General features: G+C 37.9%; 2 protein-coding genes and 2 pseudogenes across 2 annotated transcripts; all 4 read right to left on the bottom strand.

Annotated features, from left to right (window-relative positions):
* LOC104718856 (UDP-glycosyltransferase 84A4-like) lies at positions 3,507-5,101 on the bottom strand. Its single transcript, XM_010436671.2, has one exon. It carries the CDS (start codon positions 5,003-5,005, stop codon positions 3,608-3,610), a length of 1,398 nt encoding a protein of 465 aa, XP_010434973.1. The 5' UTR covers positions 5,006-5,101; the 3' UTR covers positions 3,507-3,607.
* Positions 5,671-7,021, bottom strand: LOC104720351 (annotated as a pseudogene).
* LOC104720350 lies at positions 9,722-10,789 on the bottom strand (annotated as a pseudogene).
* LOC104718855 (UDP-glycosyltransferase 84A4-like) lies at positions 18,669-20,290 on the bottom strand. The gene has a single exon (XM_010436670.2). The coding sequence runs from the start codon at positions 20,184-20,186 to the stop codon at positions 18,747-18,749; it is 1,440 nt and encodes a 479-aa protein (XP_010434972.1). The 5' UTR covers positions 20,187-20,290; the 3' UTR covers positions 18,669-18,746.

Raw genomic sequence — 23,501 nt, 5'->3', positions numbered from 1 at the left:
TACCAGTACCAAACCCACCATCAGATTGTGATTCTCTAATGTCTGTTATCTTACCAAACTCCTGAAGCAAAGAGTTGGTGCCCTCATTGCCACTCATGGTATAAGTACATTTGCCATTTGCCTCAGACTGAATGAGTTCATTTGACTAACCAAATACAATACCCTTCTGCTTGTTGACATCGGAGGATATCATGGGAGGCTTCTCTAACCTGAGAACTAGTCTTGCAGCCACAGGGTCATACTTCAGGGAATCAAGAGAGGATTTGATCTTATCGATCTTTTCCTCTCTTTCAGCACCTACAGCTCCTCTCATGTACTTTCTCATTTCGTCAATGACTTCAGCTGCCATTCTAGGCCTTCCCGAAATAGGATCAATCCCCAATTGATCGTCTCTAAGGACACCAAAAAGGGGATCTGAGATTGGAATAATGCGCGATTGAGCCTCGAGTTCATCTTTCTTCTTCTTGATACGCGACTCTTTTTGTTCCGATAACTCTTTAAGCTTTATTGGACACTTCCCTTCTTCATGAGTGAGCCTTTGACATGTGAAGCATCTCTTCTAAATTCTTTCAAAGTCATAGAAGATATTGACCGGAGCTCCTTTAACAATTACTACTTTAGATCGACGAAGCGGCTTAGATACGTCAAATTTGATTTTGACTCTCACGTAGTCATTTGATTTGAGGCTGAGACGGATCAAAGGCCACCTCCAGGACCTGACCTAGGATTTCTCCCAAAGCGGTAATAGCCTGCGTTGTAAAATGATTCACCGATATTCCGAATCTGAACCCAAACCGGTAGGAACTGAAGGTAATCAGGAGGAGGATTTTCTACCCATCTCTCAACTACAATCGTCCATTCATTGAAAGTGTGGACTCCCTTCTCAAGGACTCTCTCGAGATCATGCTCATACTGGAAGAAAAATTGAAAATTCTCCTTCGAGAAAGCGACCCCTCTTACTTTGTTGTAAAGCTGCCATTTCCTTGGAAGATCTCTAACCAAATTAGAAATTGATTGACAATCTGGATTTAAAGCTCTACCCATTAAACTTATACTGTTGTTTCCACTTGAGCTGTACTCTAGTAGATCCGGCATATTGAAGGGGATGTCTTCCTCCTCCTCCAGAAACATTCTTTTTAAGGCTGAATCTAGGTTAGACATCGTGAAAGAAGCTGAATCTGAAAACCACTGACGAAATTTCACCAAGCTAGCACTGATCTCTAAAAAACCTAGAAATGATTGAAGAACCCTAGAAATCCCGAAGAGAAAACTAGAACTGTTGGGATAATTAAGGTAAGATAAAACTCAAAGAGTACTAAACTGGTACGACTCTTGCTAAGAGGGAAAGGTTTCCCTAGTCTAAAGCTCAAATGTTCAATCAAGTAAGGACTCTAATTGAACGAGAGACACCTAAGCCCAAAAGAGGGATTCTGATTTTTTTTTTTTCTTTTTTTTGTTTCTACTACTTTATTAAATCTTGTAACACAACCACTTCTTTCGTCAAAGTCCTACTTCTTCCTTTTTTGACTTTGTTGCTCCTTGTTGTCGTTGATCATTCTCAAGACAACTTCTAGCTTATTCTTCCTTTGCCTTTAATTTCTCTGTGAGCACTTCTTCTTCTTCTTCTTCTAGCTTCTTCTTCTTTGCCTTTAATTCGGATTACATTTTTGGCTCAGAGTGGTCGGATTTACTAGAGTTGGCTAAGGTGAGGACCTGACGTGGTTTCGTGACGTCATTGAATTTTTATTATAATGTTTATATTACAATAATTCAGTGATCTCAGTTGGAGTCTAATTCGAGATGGGATGGCAGAAGTTTATGCATCCGAAAATACCGACAATCATTCTTAGCGTTCTTGGTTTCCGCATGTGTTTTCATTTGTGATTAACTGTGATATGTTGAGCTAGAATTTATATGGTTGAAAAGGCGTGAATATCAAGTAGCTTTTGACAAGCTTAATTAAATGTTAAAGGAAGTTATTGAAAATATTCAAAGAGTTAAGTTACTTTAACGAAAAAAAAGTTAAATGAGAAGATCTTGGGTCGTTGATCATTGGGATTGCTGGCCTACGGGATTACTTATATGATAAGGGTTTAACCATTTTTTTAATTCTTTCCCACATTGTCGAAAAAGGTGCAAACAAATACTGTTACAGCAGTAACCAACGGTGCCTTGGACTAATGGTTTGAGTGTAGGGGTTAGATCCATATATTCCTTAGTTCGATTTTTGGTGGAAGGAATGCTTTAGGCTATATGTTATAAGAGATTGATCAAGACTGGTCTTCGACTATAGGAGAGACTAGTAAAACCTTGTCCCGAACTCTTTCTAGTTAACTAATCAAAAATATACTACTATTACAGCATAATTTTGGATACAAAATAAATACACTATTTCTTTTATTTTAATATTTTTATTCATCTTCTATCAGCATTTGTGAATCGAGAGAGAACAAAATATAAGTATAATAATATTCCTTTCCTCAAAATCACTTTCATATCGTTTTAATCATTCATGCCGCTACCAAAAACATATACTCAAGTAAAGTTACTATCATACTTGACTTACAAGTAATCCCAAGATCTCCAAATTCAACTATTTTCAACTCAGCTTGTAGAAAACGTGGCTCTCTTAAGCTCAATAATTAATTATAGTCACAATGCCGACAAAAAATTGCAATAATTGTAGGAAATCGTATTGTCAGCTATATGGAATAAAATAAGATTCTAAAATGGTTTATTTCCATGGGATGCCAACTTTTCTATATCACTGCTTAAGGTCGTGCTCATCATCGTAGAAAACAAATGCGAGCTGCTTTAGACCATTTTGCGGCTCCACTTCTAAATCTTATATTCTTCTTCAATCTATTTGTCAATTATTTTTTTTTTGCATCTTTTCTCTTATGAATTTTTTAAACTATCATTTTCTTAATTCATGCTTTATTTTATAATTTCTACTTGTTTAATTACATAATTTACACAACATGCATGTACTTAGAGTAGAAGACATAAATTCCAACGATTAATATTTCATAATTTAACAGAAATTTCTAGTACGTCGAATGGTTCAGAATCGTCGTTGTTTTTAATTTACTACAGCTGGCTAAGGTGAGCACGTTATGTTGTTTTGCAATGTCACTGTCTCACTGAATTTCTATTATTATCTTAATTCAGTGGTCTCAGTTGAAGAAGGGATTTCACAAGTTTATGGGAAAATGGTTCTTTTTGCCAACGGTGTGGAAGAAATCTAATTAGTAATGATTTGGATATATATGCAAGTATTGGACGATCGTTCTTCACGTTCTTGGTATTATGCATGTTTTGATTATTGAGTGAATGTGTGACATGTTAAGGTATAATTTTTATGGTTGAAACGGCGTGAGTACTTTGGCGGGTCTCCGACGACCTATATTAAGTACGTAATTTGTAAATATTGTGCTCTTAAATTTGTTTATCATATCACCTCTTGAAAACACTTCTAAATTGTCTGTTTCTTTTGCAATCTCAAATTCTAAGTTCATCCACTTTGCTCATTAACATATTATGATCATGACTAGTTTCATGTTAGCTGAGCCTTAGATATATTAATTATTAATGTTTGGCATAATCTTTACATAACTACATCAACCAACTTGTCAACAAACTTTTGAAAGTTCCTCTCAGATGATCCTCCGTATGCCACGGCAGAATCCGCCGCCTCCTTCCACCTCCGAGCGTTTTCTCTCAACTCCACCGCCTTCTCTCCAACGGTGGCCTCAAGCAGTCGCTTAGTTACCTCTTCCCTTGAAACAATCCTCTTCTCAGCCTCTCCACGGCTGAGTCTCAATCCTGTCTTGAAAACATCAATCATGTACACCGCGTTTGTCACCTGATCTCCCCACTGCGGGAAACAAATCACGGGAACTCCTGAAGTTAAAGCCTCCATGGTTGAGTTCCACCCGCAGTGACTTAAGAAGCAAGAAACCGCAGGATGAGCCAACACCTTCTCTTGTGGACACCATTCCACAATCTTCCCTTTCTCTTCAAGCTCTCGAGGCAAAACTTGTGGCTCTTGGGATAAGCCTTCTAAGGGAGGCCGCACGACCCACAAGCATGACAGCCCGGAGTGTAGAATGCCGTGCGCAATCTCCTCGATCTGTTCTTGCTTCAAGCGGACTATAGTCCCAAAGGAGATGTAAACGACGGAGGATGGTTCTCTCGAGTCAAGCCACTCTATGCAGTCACTGGCTGGCTCGGAAATGTCTCCTTTAATGTCAGAGCTTATGGATTTAGCCACCGTAAAAAGCGGACCTATGGGGTTGATGATGAGTTGAGGGCAGAGCTGGGACATGTGGTCAATAGTGTCTCTTTCCAGTTCTTGGAAAGTGTCGATGAGAACAGAGAAAGGCTTGTGAAGTCGCTTGATCTGTTCTAAAATGATACCACCCAAACTGGGAAGCGGAGAGGAAGGGTGAAGAAAGCTAGGGATCTCGTCATGCTTCAACACTAATGGCTTGAAAGGGATTTCAGTGGTGATCTCCGGCTCGGTTTCGGTCGGAAACCTAACTAACTGGTGGTGGTAGTAGTAATAAGCGGCGAGGCAAGCACAAGACTGGACCCATAGAATAGCCGAAGGGATTTGAAGCTCCTCGGCTACGTCACAAACCCATGGGACAAAAGCGTTATTAATAAGACATTTCACTGGTTGCTTCTCATATTTCTTGATCAGGTTCTTGATCTCTCTTTTCCCGGCAACTTCAAGTGATTTTAATAACAAATCCATGCCTTCGTATACAAATCCATCGTCGAAGAACTCGAACTGGAGGAAACCTAACCCGACCGGTTTGAGCACGCCGTCTTGAATCTTGTTGGCTTCACGCATCTTCTTCCCCAATGGCTCCTCTGTGGTGACAAAGGTGACTAGTAAACCTTTCGATGCTATGAGCTTTCCGAGACGAAGAAGAGGGTTTATGTGACCTTGGCCGGGGAATGATACGAGCATCACATGAGTAAGACTAGACGGTTCCATGGAAATATGGAATCAACAAGAAACTGGTTTTATTTTCTTTACACTAATCCAATTTATGTGAATAAATAACAAAAGAAAGTGGCAAAATCGTACACGATCGTCTTAGTGCTTTATATCTCTTCGTACTATCTTTAAAGATCTCTATTATGAGTCTATGACCATACATAATTTAGATATCCTTTTCCATTGGGTCCCTCCTATGTATGTTTGTTTTTACCGACTTTAGTTGATTTCAAACGAAATCTCTGAACTTCTGAAGATAAGTTTATTTTTTTTTCTCTTTTTTTTTTTTTTTTGCTTTTTAGTGATTTTAGTCATATTTGTTATATTGAGAGAGTTATATGTTATCATTTATGAAAGTTAACTCTTACTATTTCTTTATTTGCCCTCAACTTTTAATAATATTTACATTTACATACATGCAATTACATTTTTCTAAAAAAGTAAATAACACCCAAAATTAAACTCTTAAGTTTTATTCTTTTTTCTTAGTTAATTGTATTCCTCAATTAAACTTAATTAAATTTTCATAAAATCTTTAAAATGAATTTAAGAATCTACTGAACATTTAAAACCCCCCCAAAGTTTATATCTACCACTAAATATAAAAGTTTCATAGTAAGAGTTAACTTTGACAACAGACAACTCTCTCAATATATAAAGTTTCATCGGAATAAAAGCCGACATGAATTTGAAGCCTTTTTCACACTCTCCAACTCCTCAACCATCTCAACTGTCTTTTTCGCTTGCAGGTCTTTATTGAAGGAAAAAATTGCTTTCTTCAAACAAATTGCGTTCTTTAGGATAAATTTCGTCACCTCTTTTTCATTCTCTTGCGATTCGTAGTAGTCTTCATACACAAATGTCTCGAGATGGAGTAACAAACATTCAGGAACATTCTTTGGCTGATTCCAGTTTCCCAGAGGACATTGTCGTGACTGACACAAACGAAGAGAAAATACAAAGTATAGATATGATCATAAAACCCCAAATTGAGTTGGAATTTGCTAAATTAATATGAATTTACTATATGCTTACACCGATAAGCTTGAGGACTTGTAAATTAGGAGAAGTATTGAGCATGAGCGTTAGTAGAGGAACAATTAATGTGATAGCAATTAACTCAATTAAAGAATTTAAAAAAAAAAAAAAACTTACTTCCAAGGCTGATAGCTCCAAGGAAAGATGTTTGAGTGAACTGAGTGATCCCAAGATGTTCGCATCATAGATGAAAATGGTTGCTTTAACCAACTCTGGTGTGTTCTCGATCAGACAAGACTCAAGTCCTTTAAACCCTTTCAACTTCAAGTATTTCAAAGAAGGGGCATTTATCACATAGTCACCACTAGGTTTATCAGTGTAATTATGAATTGATAATCTCTGTAAGGATGGCACCGCAATAGTGAAAGTCTTCACTTTGTTTAATGAATATCGATACACCACCAAGTTTTCAAGATTAGGACAGCCAGATAAAAGGTTAACAACTGATTCATTGTCTTTGAAGTCCACATCATGAAGCTGCAGAGTTCTAAGGGATTTCAGACAAAATGAAGAAGGGACATCCATAAAAATCGAATACTTGAGTTCCAAGGTCTCTAGTGTTTCACAGTTATACAAGCACTTGGGAAATCTTAACGGTTCAAGTTAAATTTGAACATCAAGTACCAACCTACGCAAATTGCGGGCGAATGCGATTCCAGTCAATTTTCTAACTTGTTTTGCATTCAATCTATTTAAAGAAATTGAGAGATGCAAACTCTGTAGAACCGGAGCCTTGTGTGAAAGCAAAGCCTTACGAACATTCTTTGAAAATGTCTCGGGTTCATGGCTGTGATAGTAATAACCGTAAGAATCAAACATGAGTATAGGCAGCTTTCTCCAATGAGACTGCCATTGTTTAGACAAAACACTCGTGGCTATGGCAACTTTTGTAGGAAGCAGAGACAATATCTGCAAAATCAAAGCTTCAGGAAACTCACTGTCCTCATTCACAACCAGACCCGGCCCTATACACATTTCTATGATACATAGGTATCGAGCCTCAATTTTCTGAAGCCCATTCTGTAAGAATTTTTTGTTTTTTTCTTAATTATAAAGCCTTAATTTAAGAATTAGTTTTTTTTTAAATGCCTCATTTTTTAAATTTATTTTCAAATGAGGTCTCATTTTAAAAATTGCTTTGAGTTGAAGCCCAATTTTAAAAATTGCATTGGACTTATTGAGAAAAACAATTTAAAAAAAAATATTATCAGACCTCATTTTAAAAGTACAGTTTTTTGGTATCCGGCCTCCAATGTTGCTGGACCGGTATTGGGCCTCCAATGTTTGGTATTGGGCCTCCAACTTATTGGTATTGGGCCTCCAATGTTTGGTATTGGGCTTCCAACTGATTTTTTTGGTATTGGGCCTCATTCTAATACTCTCACCATATTTTGCTGTCAAACAACATAACAAAAGACAATAGTTGGCTTTGATGTTTTGGAGATTATAATTACGGAATCCTAAAGCATCAAAAGAAACTAACCATCGTTTCATTGGTCAAGCTTGAATAGTGTCGGCTCTGTAACGCTTTTTTGAACTCCGACACACAGACGATGCTTGTCGAATTCGATTGCGGTAGATAACAGAGGTGAGAGAAGAAGAAACTAGACGGCAGAGGTGAGAAAAGAAGAAACTAGACGGCAGAGGTGATAGAGTTTATACGGCGTTAGGGTTAGGGTTTTGGAGGCAGAGGTTGCTGTGGTCGGGGAGGGGGTTTTGTTTTCTTTTTACTACACTTTTTTCCGTATTAGCCAGTTTCTTTTTTTTTTTTTTTTCTTCTTTTATATGTTAACAATTGACTTTCGTAGAAGTGAAAATCTGTTTTTTTTTTTTTTTTTTTTTTTTTAAGGGGGAAAACGGAAATAAAAAGAATTATAGTAAAAGAAAATGATTCTAGTAATCAACAAACTGTATGGACTTTATTTTAACTTGGACTCAAACCCCACGAAGTTGCCAGAAAAATATTTTAGAAAAAAGTAAATAAATTTAAAAATTAAAATTATACATTATGAAATCATTTGAATGTAATAGAATAGTTTGAATACATAAACATTAAACATAAGCTGTTACTAAAAACACAACCATCAAAATAAAAACTTAGAAACAAAAAAATATTAAGTAGAATATACGTAACTTTGCAAAAAAACATTGTTTAAAGTATTTTAAATATACAAGATATTTTATGAAGAATTATGATAAAGAGCTACACTTAAAAAAATCATAATAACAAAGTAATCTTAACTAAGAATATTGACCTAATGGTTCTAATGAGTAAATATAATCTTTATTAAATAATTATAATTAAAAATGTATTTAATAATGAGTGAAACTATAAAAAAAATGAAATTAAAATATACAACTTTTAACATAATAAAATACAAAACATGATAAAATAAAATTTAAATATTAAAATATTTTTTAACGAATTGTTATGATAAATAAACGCAACCGTAAATTCTATAGTAAGGTTTATTAAATTTTTATATTGCTATAATCATTTCTAAAATTTTAGTTAGATTATAGAATAAAATTGAATATTAGATATCAGATATTAATATTCAAATTATTTAAATTGAACATAAAAAGGAAAATTTGTTTCAAAGAACTATGATTTGTTAGTTATTGATGAAGAGACAATTATATAGAAAGTTCAAAAGACATGACTATTTAAATAGACACACTTAGTAGAACGAAAAATTGTGATGAAAAAATATACATAAAATATAGTGAAAATACACAACTCCACAATGAAGAGATATAACCATTTGGATTTAAAAAAAAAAAACAAAAAAAGAGACAAAATTTTTACGAATATGTACTACGAAAAATCGCAATTGTATGCACTTGATTATACCTAATAATCCATATAAACTGCTTTTGAACAGAAGAAATATTTATTACCATATTAAAAAGGTCAAATTCAAAAACTCACTATATAATCCATTTAACTGTTGAAAAAAAACTCTAGGCATTTTTATTAAATTTTTGTATTGAAAATTAACTAAAAATTGTAAATCAGATTTATCATTTCACAAATCCTTTGTTAAATCAAGAATTGGAGGAATTTCTTTACTTTTAAAAGAATGAATGATAGAGAATAATTTAGAAAGCTGTAAAAACTGTTGAGATTGAAAATTTATACTCCCTCCGTTTCAAAATATAAGATGTTTTAGAGAAGTTTTTTGTTTCATAATATAGGATGTTTTAAAGTTTCTACGCAACTTTTAGATTAGTTTAGTATTTTATATTATGCAGTATTATTTTTGATTTGTTGAACATGTTAAAAGTAAAGACTTCTTAATCTGCGTGTTCAAAAAAAATGAAAACAGTTCAAACAGACAAATATATATAGATTTCAAAAGATATGAATGTTCCAATAAACACAACTCTACAGTGAACAGTTGTAACTTTTCATAAATAACCGTTTTAATGAGCCATCACGACTTTTAGAAAATTATCCAAAAGGTATGACTGGAAAAACATAATTTTTGGTGGCATTTCTTCGAATTGCTATTATATATAGATTAAACAGGAAAATGATTATTTTGAAAAAAAAGGAAATCAAATTTTTGTTTTTCAAAGAGCGTTTTCTCTCAGCTGCACCGCCTTCTCTCCAACGGTGGTCTCAACTCTCAAGCAGTCGTTCAGCCACCTCTTCCCTTGGAACAATTCTCTTCTCAGCCTCTCCACCTGCAGTGACTTAAGAAGCAAGCAACCGCCGGATGAGCCAACACCTTCTCTTGTGTACACCATTCCACAATCTTCCCTTTATTCTCAAGCTCTTGAGGCAAGACTTATGGTTCTTGGGAAAAATCTTTTGCGGGAGGCCGCACGACCCATAAGCAGGATAACCCCAAGTTTAGAATGTCGTGAGCAATCTCCTCGATCTGCTCTTGCTTCAAGTAAGCCATAGTCCCAAAGGCGATGTAAACGACAGAGGATGGTTCTTTCGAGTCAAGCCACTCTATGCAGTCACTGGCTGGCTCGGAGATGTCTCCCTTAATTTTAGAATTTATGGTTTTAGCCATTGTAAACAGAAGACCTATGGTGTTTATGGTCAGTTGAGGGCAGAGCTGGGACATATGGTCAATGGTGTCTCTTTCCAGTACCTGAAAAGTGTCTATGAGAACAGAGAAAGGCTTCTTAAGTCGCTTGATCTGTTCTAACATGTTATCTCGCAATGAGGAAAACGAAGATGAAGGGTGAAGAAAGCTAGGGATCTCGTCATGCTTGAACATTAATGGCTTGTAGGGGACTTCAATGGTGATCTCTTGCTCAGTTTCCGTCAGAAACTTAACTAGCCAGTGGTGGTAATAGTAAAAAGAGGCGAGGCATGCACCAGAATGAACCCATAGAACAGCGAAGCTCCTCGGCTACGTCACACACCCATATTTATGAGACACCTTACTGGTTGCTTCTGATCATATTTCTTGACCAGGTTCTTGATTTCTCTTTTTCCAGCAACTTCAAGCGATTTCAGGAACAAATCATAGTCGTCGTTGTAGACAAATCTATCGTCGAAAAACTCAAACGGAAGGAAACCTAGGCAGACAGGTTTGAGCACGATGTCTTGAATCTTGTTTGCTTCACGCATCATTTTTTCCCCAATGGCTCCTCTATGGTGATAAAGGTGACGAGTAAGCCTTTGGAGGCTATGAGCTTTCCTAGACGAAGAAGAGGGGTTATGTGACCTTGCGCTGGGAAAGATACGAGCATCACATGAGTAAGCCTAGAAGATTCCATGGATCTCTATTTTCTATAAGGATATTGGTTTCATTTTCTTTACACTATCCAATTATGTGAATAAATAACCAAAACGAGTGGCAAAATCATACACGTCTTTTTCATAATAAATAAACACTTCAGATCAGGTGGTTCAATAATGTGTTTTCAACTAAAAAAAAAAAAGAGACATTTTTATGATTTCTTTGATATATGGGACCATGCATGTTAAGGGTGGGCTTACACCCCTTAAAAAGCATGTACACAATCATTTTCTAGGCCCAGTACAACGGAAGGGTAGTGTGGTCTTTTGGTAACTTGACATTCCCCTATAAATACGGGGTACAACATGCATCAAGGGAAGAAAGGAGAGGGAAAAAGGGACCCAACTCTCTCCGTTCTACACATAGTCATTCGCAATACGGGTCGTCCATCTTGTCGCCTACCTCCACAGGTCGTCCATCTTGTCGCCTACCTCCACAGGTCGTCCAGATTATCGCCTACCTCCACAGGTCGTCCAGATTGTCGCCTACCTCCACAGGTCGTCCAGATTGTCGCCTACCTCCACATGTCGTCCAGACTGTCGCCTACCTCCACAAGTCGTCCAGACTATCGCCTACCTCCACAAGTCGTCGAGACTGTCGCCTACCTCCACAGGTCGTCCAGATTGTCGCCTACCTCCACAGGTCATCCAAATCGTCACCTACCTTCACAGGTCGTCCAGATTGTCGCCTGACTACCTAGCATCGCACCCATATCACTTAGTTTCTGATAATGACCTAGCGTCCACCGAATGAAATATGAACTACGAATGGCTTATCCTTTTCTAATGGTACAAAGGCAGCCTTTCCAAAGGCACAACTATAAAACAACTCAGCTCTCTCCCTCGTTAGAACGACCTACTCTGGAGCTTTGAAGTTATGAGAGTGTTTTTCCCTTGTCAAATAACTTATAAATACTTTGTTGAAATTCATGCATAAACAATTTGCGCGCCAAGTAGGGGGAATAAACACTTTTTCAAGCAAAGAAGCTTCAGATTAGGAAGCTCTAAGCTCGTTGTGGAGATTGGGTTCGGGCTCGTCTTTAGAGAGCTTCAGTTATAGCTTGTCCTTATATTGTTGCGGTTTCAGCTTGTCTTTGGACAACCTCAACTTCAGCTCGTCTTCTCACAAGTTCAACTTAAGCCCGTTTTCAGACAGCCTTAACTTCAGCTCGTCTTCTCACAACTTCAACTTAGGCCTGTTTTCAGACAGCTTCAGATCCAGCTCGTCTTCATACAACTTCAACTTAAGCATGTTTTCGGCAAGCTCAAATACAGCTCGTCTTCATACAGCTTCAGTTTTGACCCGTTTTTAGAGAGCTCAGTTTTAGCTCGTCTATGGACAATCCATTTTAGAGAGTTCAGTTTCAGCTCGTCTCAACAAGTAATTCAGTTTTGTACTATCTAGCCAACTGTCAGCTCGTTTGTTTGACGGTGTCAGCTCGTCAACTTCCATCCCGTTAACTAATAACAATGTATGTTCTTCAATCATTTTCTCATTCTCATGGGCATGCTTGCTATCTATCAGTTCGTCAGTTAGACAGGCTATGCCAAAAAAAAAAAAAAAAAGGTTGTGTGTGTACATACACATGCACACAACAAAGATTAATCGACGTAAGTACAACATCCGAGCTAATCACATCAACGCCCTGGCCAGGCGCCGGTCTTTCGCTCTATCTACATTATAAAGATATTCTTTTATACACATAAAGTAGAGCCGAGTCCATACTCGCATATTCAAAACATCCAAAGTCGATACAGGGTAAGCCGATCATCGTGCGTCGCACCTATGTTTGTATCTGGAATCCATTTCAGATTACTCGGCACGCTAGAGAGTGTGTTAGACAACCTAGCTTTAGCTCGTCTCCGGACAGTTTTAGCTCAGCTCGTCTCCGGACAGGTTTAGCTCAGCTCGGCTCCGAACAGCTTTAGCTGAGCTCTTCTTCAGACATCTTTGGTTTTAGCTCGTCTCCAGACAGCTTCAATTTCAGCTCGTCTCCAGACAACTTCGGTTTTAGCTCGTCTCCGGACAGCTTTAGTTCAGCTTGTCTCCGGACAGCTTTAGCTGAGATCATCTTAAGACAGCTTCAGTTTAGCTCGTCTTCAAACAACCTAGTTTTAACTCGTCTTCAAACAGCTTATATTTAAGCTCGTCTTCAAACAGCTTCTATTTAAGCTCGTCTCCGGATAGCTTCGGTTTCAGCTCATCTCCGGACAGCTTCGGTTTCAGCTCGTCTTCAAACAGCTTCAGTTTTAGCTCGTCTTCAGATAGCTTTATTTTCAGTTCGTCTTCAGACATGCTCTGTTTCAGCTCGTCTTTAGACAGCCTCAGTTTCAGCTTGTCTTCAGACAGCTTCAGATTCAGCTCGTCTTCAGACAGCTTCAGTTTTAATTCGTCCTCAGACAACTTCGATTTAAGAGTGTCTGAAAACAGCTTCAGTTTCAGCTCGTCTTCAGACAACTTCAGTTTTAGCCCGTCCTCAGACAGCTTCGGTTTAAGAGTGTCTTCGGACAACCAAGTTTTAGCTTGTCTTCAGAAAACTTCAGTTTTAGCTCGTCCTCAGACAGCTTCGGTTTCAGAGTGTCTTTGGACAACCTAGTTTCAGCTCGTCTTCAGACAGCTTCAGTTTCAGCTCGTCTTCAAACAGCTTCAGTTTTTAGCTCTTCTTTAAAAAGCTTCAGTCTCAGCTCATCTTCAGACAGCTTCAGTTTTAGCTCGTCTTCATATAGCTTTAGTCTCAGCTTGTCTTCAGACAGTTTAAGTTTTAGCTCATCCTCAGACATCTTCAGTTTTAGCTCGTCCTCAGACAGCTTCGGTTTCAAAGTGTCTCCGGACAACCTAGTTTTAGCTCGTCTTCAGACAGGTTTGGTTTCAGCTCGTCTTTAGACAGCTTTATTTTCAGCTTGTCTTCAGACAGCTTTATTTTCAGCTCGTCTTCAGACAACCTCAGTTTCAGCTCGTTGATGTAGTACTTTTACTTCAATTAAATTATCAATCCACAATTTGCATTAATCAACTCACTAAGAATACACAAAGATGTTTAATCTATTCTTAAACAGGAATTGGTTCTTTGTAACAATCTTAATTAACTAACTGATTCAAAGATAGAAAACAAGCCAAATCAAAACAATGCAAACTCAAAGAAACATAACACAACTAGCAACAAACTTTAAATCAAGATTAAACAAGTGAACCCTGGGCAAGGTAATTGACTTGGGAGATAGCTAACCAATCCTAGATGTCTAAGCAACAATCAAGAACAATCCTATGGCTAAGAACACTATTGCAAATCAATCCATTTCCATGATAGAGATTCCTATGCTAATCAAGTGATAATCAACTTTTTCCAAAGGCAATCACAAGGTAAGCATGCATTAAGAACAAGTCTCAATACCACTAAGCACCTTAATCATCAATTTCCATTGGCTAGGAATCCAAAGCTCTTGAATAGTTTGGTTCAGGAATTTCATCAAACACCTTCTGGGCATGAAATTCTAAAGTCTAGAATCAACATGATCAAGGCTGATCTAGCATTATAAACACCAAACAAGATAGGAAACACATAAATAAAGCCCTAGACATCAAAGATCAATCATCAATCAATCTACCTAGCCCAAAGTTCTAAAAGATCTACTCACTCATCATCAAGATCACACAAAGGAAATGGTTTGATTTTTGTGAAATCATAATAAGAGATTATAGATTGAGAGATTTGAAAGAGAAATTGCTATTAAAAAAAATTTAGAAGTACTCAATCATTCAACAAACCAAGAGTAGATAAGCTTAAAAACCATAAGTGGCTGTTAAACAAGATATAAACAAAAGATAAGCAAAAGATAAGAGATAAGTATTTATAGCAAAATAAAAGGGAGCCGGATCAACCCAGTTCAAACCGGGTCAAACCCGGATGAAAACTAAAACAAGTGTGGTGATGGTCTCACACGGCCATGCTTTGGCCGCTGATCTTAGCCGCTGGTCTCACACTACCATGCTTTGGCCGCTGGTCTCACACGGCCATGCTTTGGTCGCTGGTCTTGGCTGCTGCTGGTGGCGATTAAGTGCATCTCCTCTTCACTCGGCCAGTGTTTGGCCGCTGGTCTTGGCCGCTGCTCCAAACGATCAGTGCACGTCTACTCTTCACTCGGCCACCGTTTGGCCGCTGCTCTTGGCTGCTGCTCCAAACGATCAATGCACATCTACTCTTCACTCAGCCAACGTTTGGCCGCTGCTCCTGCCCGCTGATGGTAGCGATCTTCCTCTTGCTATAACTCCTTACACACACATCCGATTGTCCTGAACTCTCCTCCATTGCAAATTTTACTCAATTTCCAATAGCTTTGGTGAAGAACTCTGGACCAAAATCCCAAGGAAAGGTCTTCATACGAGTCGATCTTTGAGGGACTGCAGACTGGTTCCGAATCATCAATCATCTTGTGTGCATCCAAATGTGTGTCTTCCATTATATTGTTAATTCTTGACTTATTTAGCTCCAAAGCACACTTTCCTTGTACATCTCTACTCCAACACCTGAGATACCAAACTTGATGCAAAATGCAACCTAAACAACCTAAATGCTCATGAATATGCACAAAACAATGAATAATTAAGCTTTAAAATCACATAAAAACACAAGATATCACTCGTCTTCAAACAGCGTCAGTTTCGGCTCGTCTTCAGACAACTTCAGTTTTAGCTCACCCTCAAACAGCTTCAGTTTAAGAGTGTCTGAAGACAGCTTCAGTTTCAGCTCGTCTTCAGACAGCTTCAGTTTTAGCCCATCCTCAGACAGCTTCGGTTTAAGAGTGTCTTCGGACAACCTAGTTTTAGCTCATCTTCAGACAGCTTCAGTTTTAGCTCGTCCTCAGACAGCTTCGGTTTCAGAGTGTCTTCGAACAACCTAGTTTCAGCTCGTCTTCAGACAGCTTTAGTTTCAGCTCGTCTTCAGACAGCTTCAGTTTTTAGCTCGTCTTCATATAGCTTTAGTCTCAGCTCATCTTCAGACAGCTTCACTTTTAGCTCATCCTTAGACAGCTTCAGTTTTAGCTCGTCCTCAGACAGCTTCGGTTTCAGAGTGACTTCGGACAACCTAGTTTTAGCTCGTCTTCAGACAGCTTCGGTTTCAGCTCATCTTCAGACAGGTTGGGTTTCAGCTCGTCTTCAGACAGCTTTATTTTCAGCTCGTCTTCAGACATCTTTATTTTTAGCTCGTCTTCAGACAGCTTCCGTTTCAGCTCGTCTTCAGACAGCTTCAGTTTCAGTTCGTCTTCAAACAGCGTCAATTTTAGCTCGTCTTCAGACAGCTTCAATGTGAGCTTGTCTTCGGTAAACATCAGTTTTTTGGATCCCAGATATCCCATGCGCGCGAGTTAAATTTAAAAAAAGACGAATGAAAAGGATGTCCCAAGAAGCAAATTGTAGCCCAAACCTTTGAGCCCGACAACTAGTCACAGCCCGTCGCCGAGTCTCCGGACTAAAGAAGGGGGGGAATACTGTTAGGGGTGGGCTTACACCCCTTAATAGGCCTATACACAATAATCTTCTAGGCCCAGTACAAAGGAAGGGTATTGTGGTCTTTTGGTAACTTGACATTCCCCTATAAATGCGGTAACATGCATCAAGGGAAGAAAGAGAGGGAAGAGGGACCCAACTCTCTCGGTTGGTCACATAGTCATTCGCAATATGGGTCGTCCATCTTGTCGCCTACCTCCACAGGTTGTCCATCTTGTCGATTACCTCCACAGGTCGTCCAGATTGTCGCCTACCTCCACAGGTCGTCCAGATTGTCGCCTACCTTCACAGGTCATCCAGATTGTCGCCTACCTCCACAGGTCATCCAAATCGTCGCCTACCTTCACAGGTCGTCCAGATTGTCACCTACCTCCACAGGTCGTCCAGATTGTCACCTACCTCCCTAACATCTCATCCATATCACTTAGTTTCTGATAATGACCTAGCGTCCACCGAATAAAATATGAACTACGAATGGCTTGATCTCTTTCTAAGGATACATAGACAGCCTTTCCAAAGGCACAACTATAAAACAATTCAGCTTCGTTAGAACGACCTACTCTCGAGCTTTGAAGTTATGAGAATGTTGTTTTCTTATCAAAGAACTTACAAATACTTTGATGAATTGAAATTCATGCATCAATAATGCATATCCCTCTCGGTTGGGTTCACTACCAAATCTCTGAAAACGATTTTTTTTGTAATTTTAGTTATGATTATTGTATTTTGCAACTTTTGAAGGTATCAAATTATTGTACATGTGCATATTTTTATTTTAATATTGTTTCACATATCGTATTTAATGAAAAAAACACATAATTCTTTATTAATACGAAAACTATGTAATAAACGTTGAACACATGGCTATGTCTATAGAGTTAGGAATTAGAGTTTAGGGGAGGAGGGTCTAGATAGAGTTTCAACACATGGCTAGCCAGGAGCACAATCTTTTTAGAGTTCTAGCTTGATAGAGTTTCAACACATGGCTAGCCAGGAGCACAATCTTTTTAGAGTTCTAGCTTGATGAAATGAATCTTGAAAGTTTACGCTTCCATGTTTTTAAATTAATTTTTGCATGGTTTTATAAAAGTCTAGTCCTCGGTTTTACTGACATTTGTACTCAAAAGAAAATCAGTAACGTCACTACGTCAGTGAGACCGAGGACTGACTACACACGATGCCAGATTTCACCTTGATTTTTATTAATATCATTTCCTCCGATTTGATAAAAACAGTGAATGCTTACTTAGTATACATATTCTATCAGTTACAAATTATGTGTTGTAAAAGTTAAAAATAATTCTATAAATACAATTATTTCTAACCAACATCTACTAATTTTATGCTAAATTGACATTAATTAAATACGAATGCATTAAAAATTAGAACATCATTATGTAAAAAACAATAAATCTATATTATAAAAAATGACCAACTCTTTCTATATGAGTGACACGTCAGCAGTGGAGAGAGGAATATGAAACATTTTTCATGAGTGTCACCTGTTTATCCTCCTTAAAAGCAAACAAACCTAAATTAAAAGGAATATGAAACATTTTTCATGTTTTCTATTCTTTTTTATATCAAAAACAGTTTCAATATTTAACTAAAGAATTTAGAGAGGTTTAGAATATGTCTTAAGAAAATAAATGCATCACCAAAAAAGCAAAAAAGGTATCAGGAGTGAATCAAAGAGACACTTATTACTCTTGACGTAAACCATGAACGTATGAACATATGGTTAACGCGTTACAATTTTGTCAATACTTTGAAGAGTTGTTGCAGTGATCGTGATATTGGTTAATATTGTAGAGAAATTCATGAAAGTTTGTCCCTAAAAAAATAAATTTTTATCTATGAAGAAAAATAGATTCACTCTCAAATGGAAGATAATTGAATAAAATTGTAAAATGTTAGTTTAGAAAAATACAGAGACAAAGAGGAAGATAATTGAATAAATTTATGAATGTTAGTATTTATATTCTACTAATATTTAGAAGTGTCAAAAAAAATTATATAAACTTCTTATAAAAAAAACAAATTCTAGAGTTATATTCAAAAATTGATGAGCTAACATGAATGTAAAATTTAGTTAACCAAAAACCTATTTGTCACAATATATGCATCCTTATCAAACTCTTATTTTTTGACGTTTTAAACAAGAATTGTAGACTGATTAAATCTCTCAAAACAAAATTGTTCATGCATGTATCTAATCATTCAATTACAAATTAAGAAAACTTATGTGAAGTATTAAAAAAAGGAACATCAAATTATATTTTTCAAAATTTCTACAATTTAAGAAAACAAAAATAATCTTTACATATATTAAAAAAATCGATAGTAAAATTATTTAAAAAACGGTAAATCGTAAGCCCGTGCATAGTGCGGCTATTCATCTAGTATGATTAAAATGACTGGAAACAACATCAAAACGACACGTTATTGATGTTTGGCATAATCTTTACATTAACCAACTTGTCAACAAACTCTTGAAAGTTCCTCTCAGATGATCCTCCGTATGCCACGGCAGACTCCGCCGCCTCCTTCCACCTCCGAGCGTTTTCTCTCAGCTCCACCGCCTTCTCTCCAACGGTGGCCTCAAGCAGTCGCTCAGTCACCTCTTCCCTTAAAACAATCCTATTCTCAGCCTCTCCACGACTGAGTCTCACTCCTGTCTTGAAAACATCAATCATGTACACCGCGTTTGTCACCTGATCTCCCCACTGCGGGAAACAAATTAGGGGAGCTCCTGAAGTTAAAGCCTCCATGGTTGAGTTCCACCCGCAGTGACTTAAGAAGCAAGCAACCGCAGGATGAGCCAACACCTTCTCTTGTGGACACCATTCCACGATCTTGCCTTTCTCTTCAAGCTCTCGAGGCAAAACTTGTGGCTCTTGGGATAAGGCTTCTAAGGGAGGCCGCACGACCCATAAGCAGGACAACCCGGAGTGTAGAATGCCGTGCGCAATCTCCTCGATCTGCTCTTGCGTCAAGTAAGCCAATGTCCCAAAGGAGACGTATACGACAGAGGATGGTTCTTTGGAGTCAAGCCACCCTATGCAGTCACTTACTGGCTCGGAAATGTCTCCTTTAATGTCAGAATTTATGGTTTTAGCCACGGTAAAAAGCGGACCTATGGGGTTGATGCTGACTTGAGGGCAGATCTGGGACATGTGGTCAATAGTGTCTCTTTCCAGCTCTTCAAAAGTGTCAATGAGAACAGAGAAAGGTTTTTGAAGTCGCTTGATCTGTTCTAAAATGATACCACCCAAACTGGGAAATGGAGAGGAAGGGTGAAGAAAGGTAGGGATCTCGTCATGCTTCAACACTAATGGCTTGAAGGGGATTTCAGTGATGATCTCCGGTTCGGTTTCGGTCGGAAACTTAACTAACTGGTGGTGGTAGTAGTAATATGTGGTGAGACAAGCACAAGACTGGACCCATAGGATAGCCGAAGGGATTTGAAGCTCCTCGGCTACGTCACAAACCCATGGGACAAAAGCGTTATTTATAAGACATTTCACTGGTTGCTTCTCATATTTCTTGATCAGGTTCTTGATCTCTCTTTTCCCGGCAACTTCAAGTGATTTTAATGACAAATCAATGCCTTGGTATACAAATCCGTCGTCGAAGAACGCGAACCGGAGGAAACCTAAACCCACCGGTTTAAGAACACCGTCTTGAATTTTGTTGGCTTCACGCATCTTCTTGCCCAATGGCTCCTCTGTGGTGACAAAGGTGACGAGTAAGCCTTTGGAGGCTATGAGCTTTCCTAGACGAAGAAGAGGGTTTATGTGACCTTGGCCTGGGAATGATACGAGCATTACATGGGTTAGCGACGATCCCATCTCCATCTCCATCTCCATTTCCAATATTTTTTTGTAACTAAAACAAATTAGATTACAGTTGCCTTCTTAACACTATTTCCATGTTGGACTTATTATATTTATGGAAGGTTGGGTAGAGGCCTGTCAGCGGCTTACTAGCTTTTCTAAGTAAAATATTGATATTTTTTCTTAAATTTCTGTCGATTTTATAGTATTAGGATAATTTTTATCATTGTAGAAAATTTAATCATATAGGGCAAAGGTATTAAAAAAAAAAGAATGATAAAATTGGTAAACGCGTTCATAAGAAGAAACAAAAACCATTATAAAAAGTATTGCGATGCCTACATAATTCAAAACGAAAAAAATCGAGGACAACAAACTATGTTCATAACTTTATTACAACGTATGCTTATTGAACTATGATGGATGACTCAATTGCTAACAAGCTGAAGCTAAGACTAAATTTATATTAATCAAAATTAAGATTATTTTTTGGTAAGGTTAATCAAAATTAAGATATGGTTTACACTAAACCTTGGTTAATCCATAGATCGAGCGAGCCATTAAGTGTATTAAAAAGTTGAAAGAAATACTAGAGGAAACTTATTAAAAAGAAGCAAAAAGAGACGTGTGAAAACAAAAGAAAAGCTAGAAAGAGAAAATGTTTTATAACAAATAAACTTATACGTGCGGAGATCACCTACTTGAATTAATTTTCAACGATTTACCTACTCTGATTATAGTACCACGAGATTAGCTTCTTCATAGTCACCTCATAAAATATATAAGAAGAACTCTAGAGATAATGTGATCGGTTGACCAAAACCCAAAAATTAACAAGTTTGGATCAAAACACGTGATTATAATTATTAATAATTTGATAGAACTGTTGAACAGATCACTCATTATTTTTGTCGTTAACTCCCTGAGCTATCCCACAAAGTCAACTTTCCAAGAATCGTCAGTATGCATATTTTATTGAGATGAAGGTATTATTCGGAATATGGAAATCCCATTTGAGATCTAATCCAATCTATTTTGTTGTATTATATATTCATGAATCCGATCTAATTAGAAATGAGACTTAGTCGTATTACCTTAAAAAAAAAATTTGAGATTCGGATTTGAATCGGTATAAGTATAACATGATTTTAAAAGTTTAGATATCTGGATCCGAGAACTTATCAATTAAATATATATATATATATATAAACTATGTAAAGTAACGAGGATACACGGATCTAATCATATCAACATGATTGAATTAATAAGTTCACGATTGAGATTCTATATATATATATATGTACATAAGTATATTTACATTAATATCTATTGTAATACTTTAGCTTTGTATACGCTCTCTATAATGTGATACTATCATTACTAAAATACATTCTTACATGGTATCAAGAGCATAATGATCATATACATACAAAAAAAAAAAAAAAAAAATTCTTTGTTTTCTTTCTTTTCTTTTGTTTCTCGAGCATGTCTTCTTCTGATACCTTCTCTCATGTTGTTGTTACGGATGCTGTCATTGTTAACAATCAAACGTTGCTCAACATCAACATGACCAACATCACCAAATTGACTCCCACCAACTATATCTCATGTGGAAGTTGCAGGTCCAAGCGCTTCTTGCTGGTTATGGTCTTCTTAGCCATCTTGATGGTTCTAGTGAGATTCCTCCCGCTACGCTCACCACCGGCGATGTTGTCTCTCCGAATCTCGCTTATGCCCTTTGGCTAAGACAGGATCAGCTGATTTACAGCTCTCTCCTTGGATCTATATCGCTCTCTGTGCAGTCAATACTCTCCCGCACCACCACCGCTACTGAGATCTCGACGACTCTTGCTGAGACCTATGCGAAACCAAGTCGCGGTCATGTTAGACAACTCCGCGACCAATTGAAGACCTGGAACAAGGGCACTCATACCATTGATGAGTACCTCCATGGCATCACTGCTCGCCTTGATACTCTTGCTAGTTTGGGACATCCAGTGGGTCATGAGGATCAGATCAAGCTCATTCTTGATGGTCTCCTTGAAGACTATCGTTCTGTCATTGATCAAATTGAGGGTCGTGATAGCTCCCCTTCCATCATCTACGTCCATGAGCGCCTCCTGAATCACGAGGCCAAGCTCCTTTCCAAGACTGCTCTCTCTCCACTCCCGGTTAGTGCTAATGCTGTCATTCATCCTCCTCGCTTCCCTTCTAATCACTGTGGTGGTTACAACAACAAACAGCGGAACAACAATTACAACAACAATTCTGATTCCCGCAGTCCGAAACCCTACTTGGGTCGTTGTCAATTCTGCAACACACAAGGTCACTCATCAAAGCGGTGTCCACAACTTCACAATCGCCTCAACATGGTTGGTTCTTCCCTGATGAGTCTGTTCACTCCGTGGCAACCTCGGGCTAATCTTGCTCTTGGTTCTCCATACTCTGCTGATCCATGGGTGGTTGACAGTGGTGCCACCCATCACATTATGTCAGATCTCCAGAATCTGGCTCTTCATCAGCCATATCATGGCGACACCAGTGTCACCGTTGCTGATGGCTCCATTGTTCCCATAACACACACAGGTTCTGCTTCTCTACCTGTCCACAATAGACTCTTTCATTTAAATAAAGTTTTATATGTTCCCAACATTCATAAAAACTTGATATCCGTATATCGGTTATGTAATGATAATCAAGTTACGCTTGAATTTGCTCCTGCGTCTTTTCAGGTGAAGGATCTGAACACGGGGTCCCATTACTCTGCGACAAAACTAGAAACGAGCTCTATGAGTGGCCTCTGCCTGTGTCTACTGCGACTGCGTTGCTTGCCTCTCAGAGCTCCAAGACCACTCTTGCTTCCTGGCACTCACGATTGGGACACCCCTTCTCTTTAATTTTAAACAGTCTTGTTTCTACCTATTCTCTTCCAATATTGTCTTCTCAAAAACTCTTGTCTTACCCCAATTGTTTACTCAATAAAAGTCATAAGCTTCCCTTTTCTCAATCCACTATCACAACCTCTCGTCCTCTTGAAATATTATTTTCAGATGTTTGGAATTCACCAATTACAAATACTACCTTCTTATTGTTGATCACCACACCCACTACACTTGGCTTTATCCCCTCAAACAAAAATCCCATGTTAAAGATACATTCATTACCTTCAAGGGTCTGGTAGAGAATTGGTTTTGTGAAAAAATTGGTACCTTATACACGGATAATGGTGGTGAATTTATTGCGTTACGATTGTTTCTATCCAGCCATGGCATCTCTCATCTTACCTCGCCACTTCACACACCGGAACATAATGGAATCTCTGAACGCAAGCATCGTCATGTTGTGGAA

The sequence above is a fragment of the Camelina sativa genome, chromosome 10 (assembly GCF_000633955.1).
Source record: "Camelina sativa cultivar DH55 chromosome 10, Cs, whole genome shotgun sequence".
NCBI lineage: Eukaryota > Viridiplantae > Streptophyta > Magnoliopsida > Brassicales > Brassicaceae > Camelina > Camelina sativa.
This window is presented reverse-complemented; position numbering and strand designations above follow the sequence as displayed.